Source organism: Halichoeres trimaculatus, unplaced genomic scaffold (assembly GCF_033239565.1).
Source record: "Halichoeres trimaculatus isolate MK-OKI-2021-1 unplaced genomic scaffold, fHalTri1.1 fHalTri1_scaffold_12, whole genome shotgun sequence".
Lineage (NCBI taxonomy): Eukaryota > Metazoa > Chordata > Actinopteri > Labriformes > Labridae > Halichoeres > Halichoeres trimaculatus.
In genome coordinates this window covers 32,601,243-32,621,554 of record NW_027437190.1, presented here as the reverse complement: position 1 = coordinate 32,621,554, position 20,312 = coordinate 32,601,243, and the positions used below count along the sequence as shown (strand labels likewise).

The 20,312-nt window shown below is 38.9% G+C and overlaps 1 protein-coding gene and 1 long non-coding RNA gene across 14 annotated transcripts in view; one reads left to right on the top strand and one right to left on the bottom strand.

The window, feature by feature from the left end:
• Positions 1-18,189, top strand: part of cspg5a (chondroitin sulfate proteoglycan 5a) — an 86,981-nt gene extending 68,792 nt beyond the window's left edge. The window contains exons 4-6 of one of the 11 annotated variants that reach the window (XM_074684408.1): positions 765-840; positions 6,802-6,858; positions 17,113-18,189. In XM_074684408.1, coding sequence (XP_074540509.1) covers positions 765-840; positions 6,802-6,858; positions 17,113-17,280 — 301 coding nt within the window. In that variant the 3' untranslated portion in view covers positions 17,281-18,189. Of the gene's footprint in view, positions 1-761; positions 919-6,801; positions 6,859-14,135; positions 14,347-17,112 lie in introns of those variants that run through there. The other 10 variants (XM_074684409.1, XM_074684406.1, XM_074684414.1 and 7 more) reach the window with 10 other exon arrangements.
• Positions 1-20,312, bottom strand: part of LOC141801391 (uncharacterized) — an 87,303-nt gene that overhangs the window by 47,718 nt on the left and 19,273 nt on the right. The window lies entirely within an intron of this gene.

The following is a 20,312-nucleotide window of genomic DNA, read 5'->3' as shown; positions in this document are numbered from 1 at the left end:
TAAGAATGTTAAATTATTTCTAGTATCAGATCAAATCAGTATTAGTATCAAATCTAAAGTGTCAGTTTGGGTATTATGACTGAATGCTCGATAGGTGCATCCATTTCCACAGATGATGATCTATTTTTAAATGTGCCTGAAGGAAACAAAAAAACAACTCATTGTTTTCTCACAATTTATCAAATGGAGTATATTTCACATTTTGTCATGATGGAAATGAGAAAAAAATAGCAGATTAAGGCGCCAAAATGACTTGAAGTTTTGCCTGAGGTCGAAAAGTTATTTTAAGGAAGCTTTGAAACAAAATGTGTGGATGTATGGATGTAGTAATTCCAGGGGAAAGTGGGATTAGCTTTTTCCACAGCTTAAAATTGACGAATGAAATGATATGCGTCAGTATTTTAACCGTTTGTGACCGAAGCCATCAGCTGTTTGACTTGTTTTAAACTCTTTGTTTTTAAATCTGATGAAAAGTTTGATTCTCCGTTTGTTGCATCACAGATTAAGTGTTTGTGTTTGTTTGCCAGCTGACAAACAGACCACCTGCTGTCCAACTAATGCTGCTTTCTCGCTTTTTTCTCCCCTCTTTCCTCCTCCTCCCCCTGTTGATCCTTTCTGTCTGTTGTTTTCTGACGATAAACTTTGTCCTTTCCTGTCCTCTGTCTCTCTCATCCTCCTCCTTCATCCTGTTTCACGTCTGTCTCCCCCTCCATCCTCCATCCTCCATCCTCCATCCTCCATCCTCCATCCTCGTCCCCCAGCAGTAAGTACCGGCCTACATCGGAGACGCACAATGATAATTTCTCGCTGTCCACCATCGCTGAGGGCTCCCACCCAAATGTAAGGAAACTGTGCGACACCCCTCCTAACGTCCCTCATGCCCGTGCATTGGCTTACTATGATAACATTATCTGTCAGGTAACGTGGTTCTCGCCTCTATCTCACCCCTTTTTCTGCATCTCCCCTGCAAACCCTGCCCGGGCCCCTGCTTCTCCAAACCCCTCCTGATGCATGGGCATGAGTGTTTTACTCCGAGGTGTGCTAAGCTGAGGAGGCGGGCGGGGAGGGGGCGGAGTCTCAAGGAAGGTGGGGGAGTTTTCTCACACAGGAGAAGATCTGAAAAATATCTGATGCTTAATTCATGGAGATGAGGATGATTAACGCCTGGTATAGAAGACAGCAAAGTTTGCACCAAGTCTTGTTTTTAATTTTAGTTCCTCCAAAACTTTTTGATGCTGCAAAAGTCTCACAGAGCCAACTGGCACCAACACTTTCTCATGTTTTTATTTCACCAGGGAGGTTTTTCTGTTGATAAATGGAAAAATCAAACAGTTTCAGATGCCCTACAAACACCATCTGGTGTGTTTTTTATTTCACTTTACAACCAGGAGCTGGTAAAAACAGTTGACTAAATACATTTTGTTGAAATACTTCTAAAAAAAGAGAAAAAGACCAAAGGAACCAATGACAGTGTTTGAATTTGTCATGTGACCCTCTGGAGGTCAAACAGAATCCGTTCGCTCATTTCCCGTCTCAAAACTGTCTATTAACTTTTTTACCGTGTCTTTCTCAGTCCAGAATAAAAATGTTCATATTAATCGACAAGTAAAGTTTAAACTTTGATAGTTTAATTTACTTTATTTGCCAATTAATTTAAGGAACGTGAAGTCTATCGTTAAATAGTTCATGTAAAGTTAGTTAAAATATTTTCAGACCCATTCATTTCAATGGGGCATTCCTCAATGGTACAGTGTTGCCTGCAGGCAACGTTCAGACATAAAAGCTTATTAAAAAAGGAGTTATTTTTTAAAAGTTTTTACACTTTTTGTGGCAGCCATTGTAAACTGTTGAGGCCATCAGGTATTATCCAAGTGTTTTTATTTATTTATTTATTTATTTATTTATTTATTTATTTATTTATTTATTTATTTGTATTTTTAATTAAATTCAATTTAAATCAATTTTTTTTTCATTAATTTTTTTTATTATTTTTTTTTAATTTCTTCAGATTTTGTTTATTTAATCTGTTTAAAGACAAAAAAACAAAAACAAAAACATTATTTTTTGAACTGGTATCACTATGAGTAACATAGAGGGTTAAATCATTAAACCTTTTCTTTAATAGTGTATATTACAACTCAACCAAATTATAGATAGCAACTGAAAAAGATGTTTCAAAGTGTTTCTTTTTATTTATTTATTTATTTATTATTTTGCAAGCACAAGATCATCAACATAAATCTATAAGTCAGTGTTTGTCACTGGGTCATGTCAGACTTCTTTAAAGCTCAGCTGGGGAACTTTCAGTTTGTCCTACACTCCAAAAAAACTGATATCTTAAGTGTGTTTGTCTTTATTTATTTATTTATTTATTTATTTATTTATTTATTTATTTATTTATTTTTTACAGTAAAAAGTGTCTTTTTATACTTAATTTGAGCCACATTCAAGAAAAAAGTCATATTTTAAGTTATTTTAAAACAAAAATGAGGGTTGGATTGCTTGCAATAACTAAATTGAAAAAAATCTGCCACTGAAATAAGAGAAAAGCTAAGTTTCAAGAAACTTAGTGAGCATGTTTTTCTTTTTTTCTGGACTGGTCGGGTGAATGTGGCTCATATCAAGTATAATAAGACAATATTTACTTTAATTAAGACAGAAACACTTGATAAGATTTCAGTTTTTTGCAGTGTATTGTCCCTAATGATCTAGGAATATTTCTTTTGATTAAAGAAAAAATCGTCCTGCTTCAGAAGAAAAGCTGAAAAGGGTTGAAAGTAGAGGAAAAAGAGATAAAATGAGATGGATTGATATTTCTCTGCTCTTTTAAGCCCAGTTTATTATTAGTAATTATTAGTTATTGTTGATCCAACACAGGCTAAAGAAACATCAGAGTGAAAACAGCCCAGAAGCTTCTTAAAATCCAGCCTCATGGAGTTATTTAAGCGCTGTAGACGGCGTCTCTCTGCTGTGTTTCAGCGCACGGCGTCGTCTCTCTGACAGACAGCAGACACAGCAGCTCACTGCATTAACCGCCCTGAGGTCAGAGGTCAAACTCCCCCTGAAACCACGCAGTCTGAACAGTAAAGCTCTCACTCTCCTCTCAGAGCGCTGACAGCAGCAGCCGGGCTTAACCCTGACCCCTTTAAGAGAAAACTCCCACAATCCACTGCTCTGCCCCCTGCCCGACCCGCCTCTTCCTAACCTGCTCTCTCTTTAATCACCTCTTGCATCGGTATGTCATGGCATTCCTGGGATGTCGCTAACATGCGCCACCTGGTGGACATGCTAGCTCCTGCAGCTTAGCTTTGCTGTGTGTTTACGACTGTGGGAAACGTTTGTTTATCCTGAAAACGGGGTTTTATGTTTGGGTCCGGATCACAGACAGGTAAGATCAACGTCCGGGACGTGGTGTGGGAAATATCGGGCTCAGGATAAACATCTGAGATGCAACACCTCGCTGCTGCCTGAGGGCGGCAGCAGCGAGCTAACAGACGCCTCACTAACCGAAGCATGGGTAGCTCGTAGCGGCTACGCTAACGTTGTAGCAGCATGGGTAGTTCTGTGCTACAACTGAGGTAGAAAGTGTTTTGTTTTTGTTTTTTAAGGTTGTGGTACCACCCTCTATCTACTCCATCAGTAGTTTTACTCACGTTGAAGCTAAAGACGCTAACTGTTCTTCTTCCTTTGATGCTAACTTGATCCTTTTAGATGAAGTGTCTCCTTTAATATCATCCAAAACCATTTTCACTTCCCTGAAAGACAAAAATTCCTTAAAGAGTGTTTCTTAAAACATCCATCATCCCCTCTTAACAACATTTCTAAAATCTAAACTTTCTAACTCAACACGATTTACGCCTCCTCAAACACCGCTCCTCCTCTGGACTGAACAGCTGCTGTGAATATTTCAGTGGAAGTTTTTCAACATTACTTTAAAGCCCCGCTATGATGAGGTATTTTTTTTAACCAACCAAACATTTATGCCCCTATTTTCATCCTCAGTATTTCAGTTTCTTCACATAAATCTCTGTATTAAACCGATTAACATGTTTGGTGAAGTTTGGAATCAGGTCAAAGTTACTGTCTCCTTCTTTTTCCTTCTTACTTTTCTATCTTTACCTAGACTTAGTTCATTTTATAGGTAAAAAGTCCTGATACAAGAGATAAAATATCTGTCCTTGACCGCTCTTATGAAGCAGAAGTAGACAGACAGCTAACAAACTCAGATGTGAAGGTGGTAAAACTGCGCGGAGCACCAGAGCTCAATTTAACTGCTTTATATTTGTGGCTCATCTAAAATCCAAAATTCACCAGGACAAAAACACTGTTTAAAAAGTAAACATTACATGACATTGAACAGAGCTGGTTACTCATCAACCATAGCTGTCACATCCAGTAAAAGACAAAACACAGCTTCCCAAAGTGTCTAATTAAAGGCTGTAATTATCTGTCTGCTGTGTAATTCATCAGTCAGAGAAAACGTCAAGAAATGACCGTCTCCTACTTAATCTGGATGCTTTATTGTGATTTCAGAAGTCTTAGAGGCAACTGAAGCCTCAGATATTTGGGGATAGTATGAGAAGAAATTCAGGATTTGATTCAGATTTAATTAAAGGGTTTACGACCAAAACTCATGAATATACGGTAAAAACTAAAAGCTAGACAAAAGTTTTAAAACTAGCTTGGTTAATACTTCCGTGTCGATGTGTTTGCACCACTCTGCAATATTCCTCCCAAACACATGGGGGCAGTGTGGTCTGTATGACCCGCAGATCTTCTTTTTTCTAGTCCTACTGCTTAAATTTTTTTTGGATTTCCAGAATATCACGTTAAATTTACATGTTTCCATTTATCATACAGCAAATTTTACAAGGACGGACAGAGAGGATGTGGAACGATTCTGAATAAGCTGTTTCTCATCATTATTATTTTTTATTTATTTATTTATTTATTTATTTATTTATTTATTTATGTTTTAATATTATTTATTATTATTCATTATTATTTATTATTTATTATTATTATTATTATTATTGTTATTATATTGGTGTTTTTTAAATTATTTTTTTAATATTCTTTATTATTTCTTTATATTTTGATTTTTTTATATCTTATCATTTTCTTTATTCTGTTTTACAGTGTAAAGCTTGTAGTTCTGTATTATGTAAGCAGTTGCTAATCTCGCATCATTCCCTTGTTAAATTGTTAGCACCAAAACACCAAGTCAAATTCCTTACACATGCAAATGTACTTGGCAATAAAACCTGGTTCTGATTCTGATATTGGCTTAAAAATAAAAATATCAGATATCGTCCGACTCTCCAAATTCTGCCGATATAATGAACGGATAAAATAATGTGCTGAAGCTACGGATATTTTTTGCTCCTTTTGTGATTTTTTTTGCAAAGTTCGAGGCAAGTTTGTTTATATAGCATATTTCAGGAAGGCAGTTCAAAGTGGTTTACAGACAGAACAAATTAAAAGAAAGCAATAAAAAATCAAGTAAAAAATAGATTTAAATTGATAAGATACAATGAAACAAAAAAGATTAAAAGAAGAAAAGAGTCGCAGTGCAGAGTTGCAAAATTGTGCAATTTTTCTTTTTCTTTTTTTTTTTTTAAGAAAAGTTATTAAGATGATTTGTTAAAATGCTTTAATAAAAGGCAGCTGTAAAAAGGTGAGTCTTCAACCTGGATTTAAAGGAGCAGAGCGTTTCAGCAGACCTGATATTTTCTGGCAGTTTGTTCCAGATATTTGGAGCATAGATGCTGAAGTCCCATATTTGGCTCTTGTTTTAAGTTAAACTTGATTTTCTCAGGGAGAGCATCGTCCAGCTCTCAAGTAGGATTTATCTTTAAGATTTTTTTTTTGTTCGATTGAAAGCAATTTTTATATCCAAATATACAGTTTTAAGTATATAACTTTCTCATTTTGCACATTACATGAATATTACATGTGACTAGAGTATGCAGCATAATACAATATGCTACTTCCAATACCAAGTTTGTGTGTGTGGATTATGTGTGCATAAAAAATATCAGTATCGGCTAAATGGGTTGTTAAATATTGGCATATCGGTAAAACAATCCAATATCATGCATTTCTGATTCTGATTCTGAAATACAGGAAGTATAATCCTACTCAGCCGGCCAATCAGAGGGCTTGCAGCCATGTGGTTGCATTTTGGAGAAAGTGTACGTCATGCTAGGCGTGCAGGTTTTACTCAGTCAGTGCAGATTTGACTAAGTTTAAACCAGGAAATTTCTCTTATTTATTATTATTTCAAGACCCATTTATTGAGATAAACTTGTGAATTAGTTTAGTCAGTCAGAGAAAGGTCACTGAAACCCACTTGTCTCTGAAAAATACACATTTCCAGCAGCTGTTCAGTCCAGATTTATTTCCTAACACTCACCCCGACCACATGCTCAACTCACCAAGTCAGTCGACCCTCCTAAACCAAAAATCATGACACCTCACCTTCTTCCTCCAATAAACCCACTAATAAAAAAAACAACCCTGACTCCTTCCCAAACCCTGAGATGGTAACGACCTCTCCAGAAAGATCCAGACCTCTCTGGGACCTGGGACACAGACTAACGTGGGTCTGCCTCAGATCCTGAATCCAGCTGGGAGTATCAGCTGACATCCTCCTGCTGTTCTCTGTTTAATCTGCTTCGTCTCCTGCTCTCAGTCCGCTCTTCTCTCTGTCTCTGTCCTCTTCCTTCGTCTGTCTCTCTGACGATGCCTGATGTGCTTTTTTGAGGAGGTTAACCCTTTGCCCCGTCCCCCTCCCCTCAGAAAACCATGAGCAGATACACCTGGGAGTGTAAGACCAAAGAGGAGTCCGACTGTGAGGTAAGACCAAGATCCCAAGCATCAGCTAGCCCCGCCCCCTTTTTCTCTTTCTCTCACCTTCCTGAACAGCTCTGTCATCGTTACTGTGGCCCCGTCAATCAGTCCGAATCTCATCCCCTTCACTAAAGAAAAACTTCATGAACTCTAAACTACAAACTGTCACTTTCTATAATATAAAAAGAAACTCTTCCTTCATCAAAGTCTGAGTTTGAAAACAGAATAAAAACAAAACATCTTCCTGTTTGCATCACATTAAAGGATTGATTCTGATCATTTGAAATGTTGAAGTGTTTATCTCTGCTACAGGCTGCAGAAAAACTGGATGCTGCATTATCTGCAGCTTACGTAACGCCTGCCCACCTACAGGGTCACAATGCAAAATGCATTCACTGGCAAAGGCTTCTGCTGCCTTTGTCTGACAGTTAATAAGTTGGTGGAAAAGCATTTAAAGGGTCTTCACCCAATTTTAGAAGTCAACCTGCAGGTTATACGGAGGCAAATGTGTCGCAGTAAATTTCTTCATCAGTGTTTGGTGAGTTACCCATCTGAGTAGCAGCTCTTCTGATTTGTTTTCAGAGGCGGGACCTTCAAAAAAAATCAGCAGCTGGTCATTGGATGACCGTTTTGGTTGTCACACTCACCACGGACCAATCCACATCAAGCCACAGTATGATGTAGCTTATGTACGCCGCTGCTGAGAAACAATAGGCGCACAACTACAGGAACATGAGAAACAGCTGTGATGGTTAGCTAGCTTAAGATTTAAAGGAACAATGACACGTGCAAAAGTCTGCTGACGTCACGTCTGCTCGTCACTCCCGCAGCTCCCGCCTCTCTTTCCTGATTGGGCCAGTTAGAATTTAGACGAGTGAATTCGTTGATCAATTGAGCCTGTTAAGATGGATCTGCAGGATTTCAGAAACTGGATCAGGCAGGTAACCTAACCCTAACCAGCCAATTAGGAACAAGCTATCCAATGGGACACAAAGTTCGTCTCGTCTGAGTAGAAGTGCCACAAAGGTCTAAAGGCTAATTTCTCCTCCCTTTATGTAACAATGTTACCATCACTGCTCACATACTTCCGTACGTCCGTTATGTTAGCGGCTGCTGTTAACTAGAGGTCGACCGATATGGGTTTTTTGGGGGCCGATGCCAATGCCGATGCTTTCCAAATTTTGGCAGCCGATGCCGATATGCATAGCCGATTTTTCCAATTTGATATTCAGGCCGATTGTTAAATAAATATATATTTATCACATTTTTGTGAAACGCAGCAATTTCTGAGCAACTAAAAGAAATCTATTACAACAAGTCGTGTCCAGTCCTCTGAACATTTATTCAGCTTTCAAAACAATGAAATATTTTGTCTGAGTAAACACACAATGTAACAAGCAGTAGTTAACATTCACACTCTTCTTAAAATGTCAAAAAAGAAATTTAAACTTATCAATATAATTTGAACAAAAGTATGTAATGTATCCAAGTGGTTCCACAAGTTTGAGGTGCTCATCTTTTTTGTGCCTGATCAAAAATTGCGTCATTTTATACAACGGATCAAAAATCGGCTTTTTAAAAGAAAATACGGCCGATGGCCGATAGAGACAAATGTCCAAATATCGGGCCGATATATCGGCCGGCCGATATATTGTTCTACCTCTACTGTTAACCAATGCATCCACCAGGGGGAGCAGCCCAAAGTCAAAACTTTATGACAACGAAACTCACAAACAAACAAATAAGGGGACTGTGGAGGAGGTGTTGCGAATGTACCGCTTGCATAAAAGACAAAAATGGAGGCAGTGTTGCTCCATTTTTAACCTTCTGCATGTCTCAGTAAAGTCTTGTATCAGGAAGTAACAGCAACACTGCCCCCACAGTTTCCGGTGGTACTGCACCGTTTGATCTGTATCCATAAACTTCATGGAAACATGCGGAAACATGGATGAAATGAGCGCAGAGCATGAACAGAAGGCTCCGTCTCTATCCGGATTCGTATGTAACGTTGAGCAGAAATGGGCCTTAACATGTTTACCTGAAGTTCATCCTGCTATGATTTACTCGGCGTGGTAGCATAACACAAACTTTGTTTGACTACAGCCAAAACAAAAAAGAGCACCAGCACGAGAGCGTTTCCTGCGGTGACGTCATCTCTATAAAATAAAGTGTGTACAATCTATAAGAGATAGACCTATTATCGGGGTTGATATTTGGCATTTTGGGGCATATCGGCCTTTTTTTAAATCTGACGGCTGATATGAAACCCATTCAAAACTGTGTTGTTTTGGCTCTGATGCTTTTCTGCACAGACTTTCTCCCTGTCTATACTTTGGCAGCACAAACTCAATTCTGTCCAGTTTTATTGCAGTTACATAGAAATTTTGGAAAACTTTATTTACTGTAGAAACTTTAGCTATTTGTTTTTTCAAGTTTTCATTTAACTTTATAAAACATGCGGCTGAGCCTGGGAGCTGTTTAATAACCATATGCTTGAAAGTATTAAACGCAGTTAAGTGTTGGAGTTTGAATTGTGCAAAATTTTTACGCCAATATTTTCACTTTGACGGCAAGTTAACCCTTGTGCACTGCTTAAATATACTGTACGCTTGTACTGTTAAGGCTGTTTTCAGCCAGTAATTTTTTGACTGCTCTAAAAACATATCAGATCAATATTTTCTTCTACTTTTTTCACACAAATCTCTTAATTCACTTCTGCCCTGCTCAAAACTACCAAGCATTGAAAAATAATTTACAAATTTTAATACCTTAAGGGCAATTAAACTGATAGAACATCACTGATTATGGGAGGGTTAAAGACGAAATGACCTATATTCTATATAAAAAGCCATCAGAAACCAGAGATTTTTTACTTTCTTAAAGTCTATATATAAGTCTATATAAAAAGCCATCAGAATACCCCGTAAAAAATCTCTGGTTTCTCATGGCTTTTTATATAGAATATAGGTCATTTCGTCTTTAACCTCCCATAATCAGTGATGTTCTATCAGTTTAATTGCCCTTAAGGTATTAAAATTTGTAAATTATTTTTCAATGCTTGGTAGTTTTGAGCAGGGCAGAAGTGGATTAAGAGATTTGTGTGAAAAAAGTAGAAGAAAATATTGATCTGATATGTTTTTAGAGCAGTCAAAAGTTAGTGGCTGAAAACAGCCTTAACGGTATGAGTGTACAGTAAAGTTGTCCACAGTGGCTTTTAACCCTTTGAAAATTTTTAAAATCGTATTTTCAAAAAGCATGTAAAAATAAGGTTCCTGCCAAAAATTCATTCAATTTGCTGTAATACAAGTAAAGTTATGGTCAAATAACTGATAAAATTTTACCCCAAGTGGCTGTTTTCAGCCATAGCAGTGCACTGGCTTCAAATATCGGTTATCGACCTCCTTGCCTACCAATAATCAGTACCGGTATCGACCCCAATAAATCCACATCGGTCTATCTCTATATCTATAAAACCACAGTAGCACAAACGAAAGGTGCCATTTCGAGTCTGTTTGGAGCAAATGGAGGCTGTATGAACTCTGGTTGAACTATTAAATAATACGTAAAAACTTAAAAACGTAGCTGCACAATCAACAATTTTTACGACACATACCAGCACAAATGAAACAGACTATCTTCCTGAAATTTTGCATAAGGTTGGGGGGTTTAATGCAGACATCCTGATGCATGAACAAACTGATACTAAAGACTAAGGAGAGGAGTTCACAGGAAGTACGACTGCAGTGGATGTAAGCAGATAGATATCCATAAAGTTGCGTTCGACCATAAAAATTCAGCCAGATTTCAAGTTTATCCCTCATTATTGAAATAAGTAAAGCCTTTAAATTCTCTGAGCTGACATTTTCTCAATCTTTGAGTTTGTGTTTGTGTTTTAGCCTGAAGCTTTAATGTGATGCATACAGAAAAATATTTCTTTATCTTCGTCTCTTTCAGCCTCGTGGTTTGTGTCCTGTTGTTCACGGTGCAGCCTCAGAGCTGAAATAAAACCATGAACATCTTGTAAAAATCACACTTTAACCCTGAACTGACATGAAAACTGCGTCAGACCTGCAGGGAGAGTCCGGAGAAGCATCGCCCCACCTCTCGCTGAAACACTCCCTAACATGCTTTCAGCAGGGACAGAAAAATCTCTGCAGTCGGTGGAAAAACACAGAATCCACAACATGTGCACGTCTAAAACAGGCGTGCAACGAGGACATCAAAACAGATATTTGTTTACAAACACACGCAGACCTCCTGTCTCTCTCGGTAACGGCGCTTTCTGCGCCCTCCGCTGAGGCAGATTGAACCCACTTGTCCTCAATCTTCCCTTCACAGTAATTTAACCGCGTCCAGCCGCACAGCTTCCTCTGCAGAAAACACCCAGATTTGTTTTTGTTTGTCAATACTAAATGAATTGGACACAGAGAATGAATGGACCGAGCAGAGCTGGCTGAAATTTCACACGAAATGTCGTTTCTATCGACTGAGCGGGCTGCGAGGTGACCTTAAAGCTCAGACGCAGCAGAACCGTGAGCTTCCTCCTCATCCTCAGCTCCTCACAGAAACACGGGGACGCAAACACACCTGACGCAAACACTCACACCTGTGCAAACACAAATATATGCTCAGGGAGAAGAGCCAGTCTGTAAACACAAACAAAACACCAGCAAGTGTACACACACCCTCACACACACACACACACACACACACAAACATATTCAAATATTTGAAACTTTATGTACCCAGACGTTAAAATAACCAAAGCTAACAGACGCACAGAGCAGCAAACAATCTTCATTTAAACACAAAACCAGAGTCCATAAAACAAACAGAAACTCTCAGAATACCTGCACACACACACTCACACACACACACACACACCTTGTTTTAACCTCGTGAATCAACACTTTATGACTTCAGAGAAGAACACTCTCCTAAGTGAACACCTCCTGTCCCCAAGGTAGGTCACTTCGAAGCCAAGGTGACGACTCTGGACTTGAGTTTAGACTTTAGAGTGATCAAAAGTGACAGACTAAATAGAATAGAATAGAATAGAATAGAATAGAATAGAATAGAACAGAATAGAATAGAAAATCCTTAATTAATCCCTGAGGGGAAATTCAGGAGGAGCCACAGCAGCAATCAAGAAAACAAAAGTAAGAAAGTGTATAGAAAGTGTAGAAAGCTCCATAAGAAAACAGATGCTGACAGCTTGTCCATCATTGTCCAGTCAGCCAGTCTCCACCTCCACAGGGTCCAGGACTGAGCTTCTTCAGCAGTCTGTTCAGTCTCTGTCTCCTGGATCCTGTCTGCTCACAGCAGGTGAAGTTCATGTCAAGTGTTAGCTCCATTAGCTCCGTCTGTAAATAGCATGATGCTACTCTGCCCTCTGGTATTCCCTCTGTTGCTGGGTTAGCACAGCTAGCTCGTCCATCTTATTGGAGATAGATCTTACGTTCCCAATAACGATGGATGGAAGGACAGGTCCATGTCGTCACTTCTTAGCTCACACCTGAGAACCAGCACGTCGTCCTCACCTCCTTCTCCTCACCTTGTGGGAAACATCTGGCCTTGCACCAGTTAGCATTGACATGCTACAGGCTGCTAACAGCTGATTTCTCATGTAAACAATGCAGCCATGGTTACATGTAGGATCTCCAGACAAACACAGGAGAAAAAGTAGCAAAAATATCACTGAAGACAAAACCAGTTTGGTTTCCATGACCAACAATGAACCATACAAAGTAATGATTCACTCCAAATACAGAGATGATGAAAAAGAGACGAAAAAATTACAAGAAACAGACAGAGAAGAGAGATCTGCTGCAACCAACAGGGCGGCGCCTAGCTCAAAGGACCTTAGGCTGCAAATAGGTTCGTTACAGTTTGTGTTATATGCTCTGTTTTCCAGAGTGAGGAGGTGAAGTTTAACCAGCAGCAGCAGAGTCTGAGTAGCAAAGGTGTAGCAGGGCTCAGTTAGAGTGAAGACTGGTGGTGTTTAAAGTGGCTGTGAGGAGTTTCTAAGTGATCCAGAAAAATGTCTCCCTTCTAGATAAATGCCGCTTTAGAGTGAGATTATCAGCACCAATATTGCTGGTTACAGGTTGATTTAAATTGCTACTTCTTAGCTTCCTAAATCTAAGTCTCTATGACAACACCGCATCAGCTGATGAAGTTTAGTAAAAAAAAAAAAAGAGAGAGATCTGTGTTTTTCTCTGCTGAAATCGATTTCTGTGATTAATTTTGTAGTGATAGTGGACACTGGAGCCTAACTGTCAGACAGAAAAAGGACAGAAGAGCAGAAGAAAGAGAAACAGGAGAGAGATAGAGCACGAGCTAAAGGCTAAAGGGGCTAAACTGTTTGTGCTAATGTTGACTCCAACCCACAGTCAGCAGTTATTCTGCAGTGGTCTGTTCAAACTTGAGAGTCTATCAATAAAATGAAGAGTGAGGTTACGTTAGCTCTGATTGGTAGATGACTGGCAGGACATAACCAGGATTTACTAACGTTACACGTTATGGACATGTCTGAGAGCATCAGGCTGCTAGTAGCGCTACTAGATCGCTACTAAACTACGGTACAAACTGATATTTGCTTGATATCATGTTTCAAATAATTTACGACAGTGTTCAGAGACTCCGGGCCACAAGGTGGCGAGAGAGTGCAATAAAATAGATCCTCCTCGGAGCATCTTTAAATTACTGAGATCTTGCTTTAGACCTGAAAGTGTCAACATGAAATCACAGCCTGAACATAGGAAACTACATGAAGCGTAGACGGCACATGAGCTATCGAACAGATGGAAACACTGAGGGTCGGGGATCACAATCACCAAGGCAGGAAGTGAAGTGACATGAAGCAGAAGGAGAGATTTGACCACAAAGTAAAACCAGAAATTGCAAAAAAAGACACGACTGAAGTAAAAAGTGAAAACTGAACGCACCAAACCCTTCAAAATTATCAAATAATGAACGAAACACTTTTGTCAACAAATTAAAAACATAAAGAAAAGTCAACGTTTAGACCCTGATATTATTTTATATCTATAAAATCCCCATAAACAAACTCAAAACCCCTCAAAGACAAAGTGTCCATGTGCCATCATCATCATCATCATCATCATCATCATCACCTTCTTTATCTCTGTTCCCAGCCCCCCCCAAACAACAACACCCGCTCTAAAGTCCTCGTGACTCCGTGTCCCCCTCCCTCTGCCCGCCCGCCCAGTCCCCCTCCACCAATGCTCTGCAATGAAATCCAACAAACAAACGTTTTCCAGTTTCACGCTGACGGGAGGACAGAGGGCCCCTACCCCGTAACCATGGAAGTGACGTATCCACACGTCCTGCCCGAAGTTACAATCTAGGCCAGCGACCAGCGGGTAAATGCTCTCACTGCTCTTAAATCCATTGATCCAGACAAAAACATTCAGTGAGGGTGTGTTTCTGTGGACGGCATCAGCCCTCAGGGTCAGGAATATGATGTGTGTGTGTGTGTGTGTGTGTGTGTGTGTGTGTGTGTGTGTGTGTGTGTGTGTGTGTGTGTGTGTGAGAGATGCCCTGGGACGCCCGGGCACAGCAGAGTCGATGACGCCTGCAGAGTTAATGGGCGATAAGAGGCTGGAAAAACACAACTAAAATCAATCAATTTATCTCCTGCTCTGACCTTAATGAAGTTCACATGAACCGACCCAAACCTCCTAAAACACACTGAAGCCCCGCCCCCCGTCCCCCAGAGACTGCTCGGGTATGTTCGACGGTGGTACCCACAGATAAAAAAGCCAGGATGGAGAGTTTTATCTGCATTTTCTCTTTGATTTTTAACAGTTAGAAAAACAAAAGCAGGAGGAGATTCTGCATGAGCGACTGTTTCTGACCGTTTGGGGGATTTTGTGTTTGCATGTGGACGTGCATGTGCTTCCTGCCTGAGGGGGAGGGGAGGGGAGGGGGGAGGTCAGATGGTGTCGCTCATGCAGCTCACCTCACTGCGCCCTGAACCAAACACGAGCCTCCAAAGATCGGATGCTTTAAGTAACAAAAAAAATGAAATTCATGAATTTTGCAGCATCCTGAAGAATCAGACCAAACTAATCCAGGTGAACACATTTCTGTACGATGTGATCTGATCCACGTCCAAACGATCTGAGTTATTCACACCGTACAGAAATTACACTCTTTGTGTCTGTAACAGTGAAGCTAGCCTTTAGCCACGGTAAGATGAAGGACAAAATATTTTACACCAAAGGAGCTCCAACTTTTAAAAAGCATGAAAGTCAAACTTGAAGAATTTTTCAAGTGCATGAATTAAGTGCAAGCAAACTGAGCCACAGGTCGTCTTTATCCTCTCTGATCCAATCACCAGACAAAAACATCGATATCGGAAAATTCTGCAGAAACAAGTCAACAAATCAACACCGATGTTAACAGCAACAACAATTTAGTGTAGGTTTAGCAAAATGTAGTCGAGGTAAACATGCGTTTTTTGAGAGCTAAACACCTTGAAATGTCTTCAAAAATAGATTCAGAAAGGTGCAAAAAGAAGATTTATTGATTGCAGGTTTGTTTACTGTTCTGCATGGAAATAATGGTACGGACCACTGAAAGAGAATTGACCCACAAGTGTCACCTTCTGTCAGCTTTTCTTCCTCAATGAGTTTAAAGATGATGGTTATCATTAACTTTAGTGATCACCAGCCACTGTGGCTAGTGGTTTCCCAAAGTAACTAGCCAATCAGCATTTTCACTAGCCACAATTTTGTTGTTGGATTATTATGTTTAATATGATTAAAGCAGATGATGACATACTTAAGTTTACTTGAAATAAGTATATATATAATAAGTCACTCTGGAGTATAATCATGCATTTTTTTGAAGTCGTATCAGTCAGAGAATGCGTCATGAAGAGGAAAACAACAGATATGAGTCACACTGGACCATAAGTTTCATTTATTTAAAACAACTTGGTTCGTTTACAGCATTCCCAGAGTGAACTTTTTACACTGGGGGCTGTCACGGTGTCCAAGACAGAGACCGGAGATAAGCGGGTCTGGGCGCCTGTCAGCAGAAGACTTCGCGAATGGACCAATGAGCTAGCAATGTGTGCAGGCAGTGCTCATGGGAGTTGTAGTGTCCTAGTCTCATATCGCAATGGGTTTAGTATTTCAGATGCCATTTCAGAAAAGTACAATTAAATAATTCAACCCGCCAAAGTGGCTAGTAGGAGTTACAGTGCTACCCACCACAGCTGGAATTCACCCACATTTGGTGGGTTGGCAGGTGTTAATGTCAAGCCCTGATGGTTATATATGGTTCCTTCCATCAGAGTCACAGTATGCTGCTTCAGGTATGATGTCAGCTTACGTTAAAACTAGGGCTGTCACTTAACTTGTTAATTAGATTACTTAATTACACCACAAATTAACATGTTATAAAAATTAACGCAAGATTAACTCATTGGTTTACCCCAATAATCTTGGTTTCTCTGATTATGTAAACACCAAAACTACCTAAGAAGTGTTTTTGATCCAAAAAATGACATTTCCAATAACGATGGATGGAAGGACAGGTCCATGTCGTCACTTCTTAGCTCACACCTGAGATCCAGCACGTCGTCCTCACCTCCTTCTCCTCACCTTGTGGGAATCATCTGGCCTTGCACCAGTTAGCATTGACATGCTACAGGCTGCTAACAGCTGAGTTCATATGTAAACAATGCAGCCATGGTTAAATGTAGGATCTCCAGACAAACACAGGAGCAAAAGTAGTAAAAATATCACTGAAGCCACAAAAAGTTTAGTGTCCATGACCAACAATGAGCCATACAAAGTAATGATCCACTCCTAATGCAAAGATTACAAAAAAGAGACAAAAAATTACAAGAAACGGACGAAGAAGAGGGAGCTGCTGCAAAAGGCAGCCATAGCCAACAGGGCGGCGCCTAGCAATTGAATGATTATGATTGTTATTATGAAAGAGTCTGGGGCTTAAAATGGGCGTTAGGCAGATTTTTTTGAGATGCAGAATTGTTCTTTATTGATGTTTTTCTTTGTTACTGCCTTTTTAAAAAATGAAATTTGTCTTTGAGGATAAAGATTTTATAATTTGCTCAGATTTAACTGAAAAAGAAAGACAGAAAGTTTCACCAGAGGCTCCAAAGAGGATGTAGACAGAGGAGTGATGTGTGTGTCATGTGGTGGTTCTAACTGTACTCTCTGCCCCCCCACCCTCCACCCTCCATCTCCGCCCCTCCCTGGGCAGGATGATCCTAATTCCCAGAACAAGCTGGAGGACCCGGTGAAGGCCCCGCCCAAGGAGGACGACTCCCTCAACATCCACAACTCTCTGACCCCCAAACACGAGAACCACAAGGTCCTGGGCGAGGAGAACTCCTCGGAGGTAAACTCACTGCAGAACAACATGATGTGAAACAAAAACAAACAACCCCAGCAACCTGGCAACACGACAACGAAATCGTCAAGGTGTGCCGGCGACGGAAGCCCCAGAATCCCCACCCCCTGCCCCCCCTGTCCGTCCGTCCGTCCGCCTAACCGGTCAACCAACAACCAGCCTGTCAACAAACCAGCCAACCAACCCAGTCTGCAACCGTCTCCGACACGGCAACACTGCCACCAAGCGGCTTCTACCGCTGCAAAAAAACGTACACCACCATCACCACCACAACCGCCGCCACTGCCCCGGCTGAGAGTCAAACCCTCCACCAGCCTCACCCCGCCGCCGCCTTGCAACCTCCCCCTCCCGTTTACATCCAATCACATCCCTGTTTCGCAGCCCCGCCCCCTTGTTGCTGTCACTCTTCTCTTCCTTTTCTCTTCCTTCCACACACACACACACACACACACACGAGCAGCATACACACACAGTAAAAAGATGACAACATGACCACGCTTATATGTAGACACACACAGACACACACACACACACACAGACACACACACACACACACACCTCCCCCTGCCTGCATTGGTGTATTTTGTAAAAAGAAAGAAATCATACAGAAGTTTAAAACGTACGTAAAACGTCATTGTAAAAAAAAAAAACAGAAAAAAACGTAAAGATAAAGCTACTGAGAGGTTTTGATGTTTGTCTGACTAATCCAGTGAGTATGTATAAATATTGGAAAAAAATTTGCTTGGATTGATTTAAAAGAAAAAAAAAGAAGCAACACAATGTGTCTTGGTTTTCATTGATGTGATTTCTAATCCTTTGATGTACTTGTTTTTTCTTTTTTTTTTTTTTGTACTTTTTTGGGACTATCGAACAGAGAATAAACAAACAAGATTCAGACAGTTGTTGAAATAAACCTTTTTAACATGATCTTCATGGATTCTGTGGTTTTCCTCTGTGTGGTGTCCCCCTTATTAACCCCCAATCCAGATCTGTCTGCATGGCTTCTAACGCTGCTGCTTAGACCTGTGTCCTAGAAACGCTCCCCTGCTTACACACACACACACACACACACACACACACACACACACACACACACACACACACACACACACACACACACACACACACACACATACCACCAAAATCTATGTTTCAAATTATGCCCAATGTGTTTTTCATGTTGTGAAAATGGGAGCTTTTAGAAAAGGAAACATGTCAGAGGACTTGAGGTGAGACTGAAATAATTGAATGGTTAAATAGTTCAGGGTCACCTGGGTCACCTGCACAACGGCAAACCTCATGGAGCACAACCTTTAACTCGAGGCCATCAGTACTCCAAAATAAAACAATTAAGATTAAATTAGATGAATAAATAAATGAATAAAATCAAAATAAAAAATATAAGATAAATAAAATAAAATTTTAAAGAAAAAAAATTATTAATTGATCCAAAAATTGTTGTTTTCTGGTTAAAATTATCTGAATAATAAAAATAATATGGAGCCCAAAGTTAAACACTATGCCATCTGCACTCCAAAATAAAAAAAATAAAATTAGATTAAGATAAATAAATAAATGAATAAAAATAAATAAATTAATTGAATTAAATAAATAAAATAAAATAAAATAAAAACACCTTTTAAATTAATCAAAAAATGGTTGTTTTCTGGTCGAAATTATCTGAATCATAAAAATAATATGGAGCACAACCTTAACCACTAGGCCATCTGCACACCAAAATAAATAAATAAAATATAAATAAATAAATAAATACATAAGTAAATAAAAGAAAATTAATATTATTATATGATTTAATATAATATAATATTAAATAAATAATAAAAAATAAATAAATGCACAAAAATTAACTCATTAATTAGAATAAATACATAGAAAATTAAAAAATACATACAATAAAATAAAACATTTAAATGAAAAATGTAATAGTACATAAATAATAAATAGATTAAAAATGTTTTTTTTCTGGCCAAAATAATCTGAATAATAATAATAATAATAATAATAATAATAATAATAATAATAATAATAATAATAATTATTATTATTATTATAATAATAATTATAATAATAATAATAATAATAATAATTTCATAGCACTTTTTAAACAAAATTACAAAGTGCTTTACAGTCACGTGCAACAACAAGGCTATTGATTTTCCAACAAAACAGTCAGTAAAACCTGATCAGATACAAAGAAAGAAATATAGATATTATATTAAGACAATATGGTAAAACAATATTTAAATAGTAGAAAATAAAAATCAACGTAAAACCACAAAGGCTCTTAAAAATGACACAATATCTCAAGCCCCGGGTTTTTGGCTGGTGTTCATTTTTTAATTTACCTTGATATTTGGGATTAGTAAGACCTAATAAGTTTTAAAACTGGTGAGTAGTTTTACTCAAATATGTTTTTTTTTTTTTACTTAAATGGTGTAATGTAGTTGTGCCCCATTCAAGTTTGAGGTCACTATCAAATAAAACTCCTGGATTTTTTTTTTGCAACAATAATCCTGATAAGATCCAGATTTCCTCATGGAGAACATGGAAAAAACGAACCACCTATCATCAGGTATCTGAGGACACCTCAGGAACAGGTGAGCTTTGATTTCATCAGACTGTGATGGTGGAATAAGGATGTTTAATGAATTCTTTGAAGTTTTAACGACAGAGTTCTGGTTTGTTGAGCTGCTGATTTTAGCAGAGGAGAAACTGTTAGTGATCAACTTTTTGGATAACAACACTCACATACATTTTGTTATTGTTGTTTGTGCTTCATGAAATCCACGGGGAACCTTTAACAACTACCTCCACTCTGCGAGTAATACGGGTCGAACAGGAACATGGAAAACCATGCAGCTGGCCCGGAGTCTGCCCACTATATTACCTTAATGAAAAACATTTGTTCTGCTCCATAAAAACACAGGATTAACTTATAGCATGTGGAGGAGGAGTTCTTGTATCAAGATGCATTTTTTAAAAGATCTTAATTAGTTTGGTGTCCTTTAAAGATCAGACAGGAAACTTTA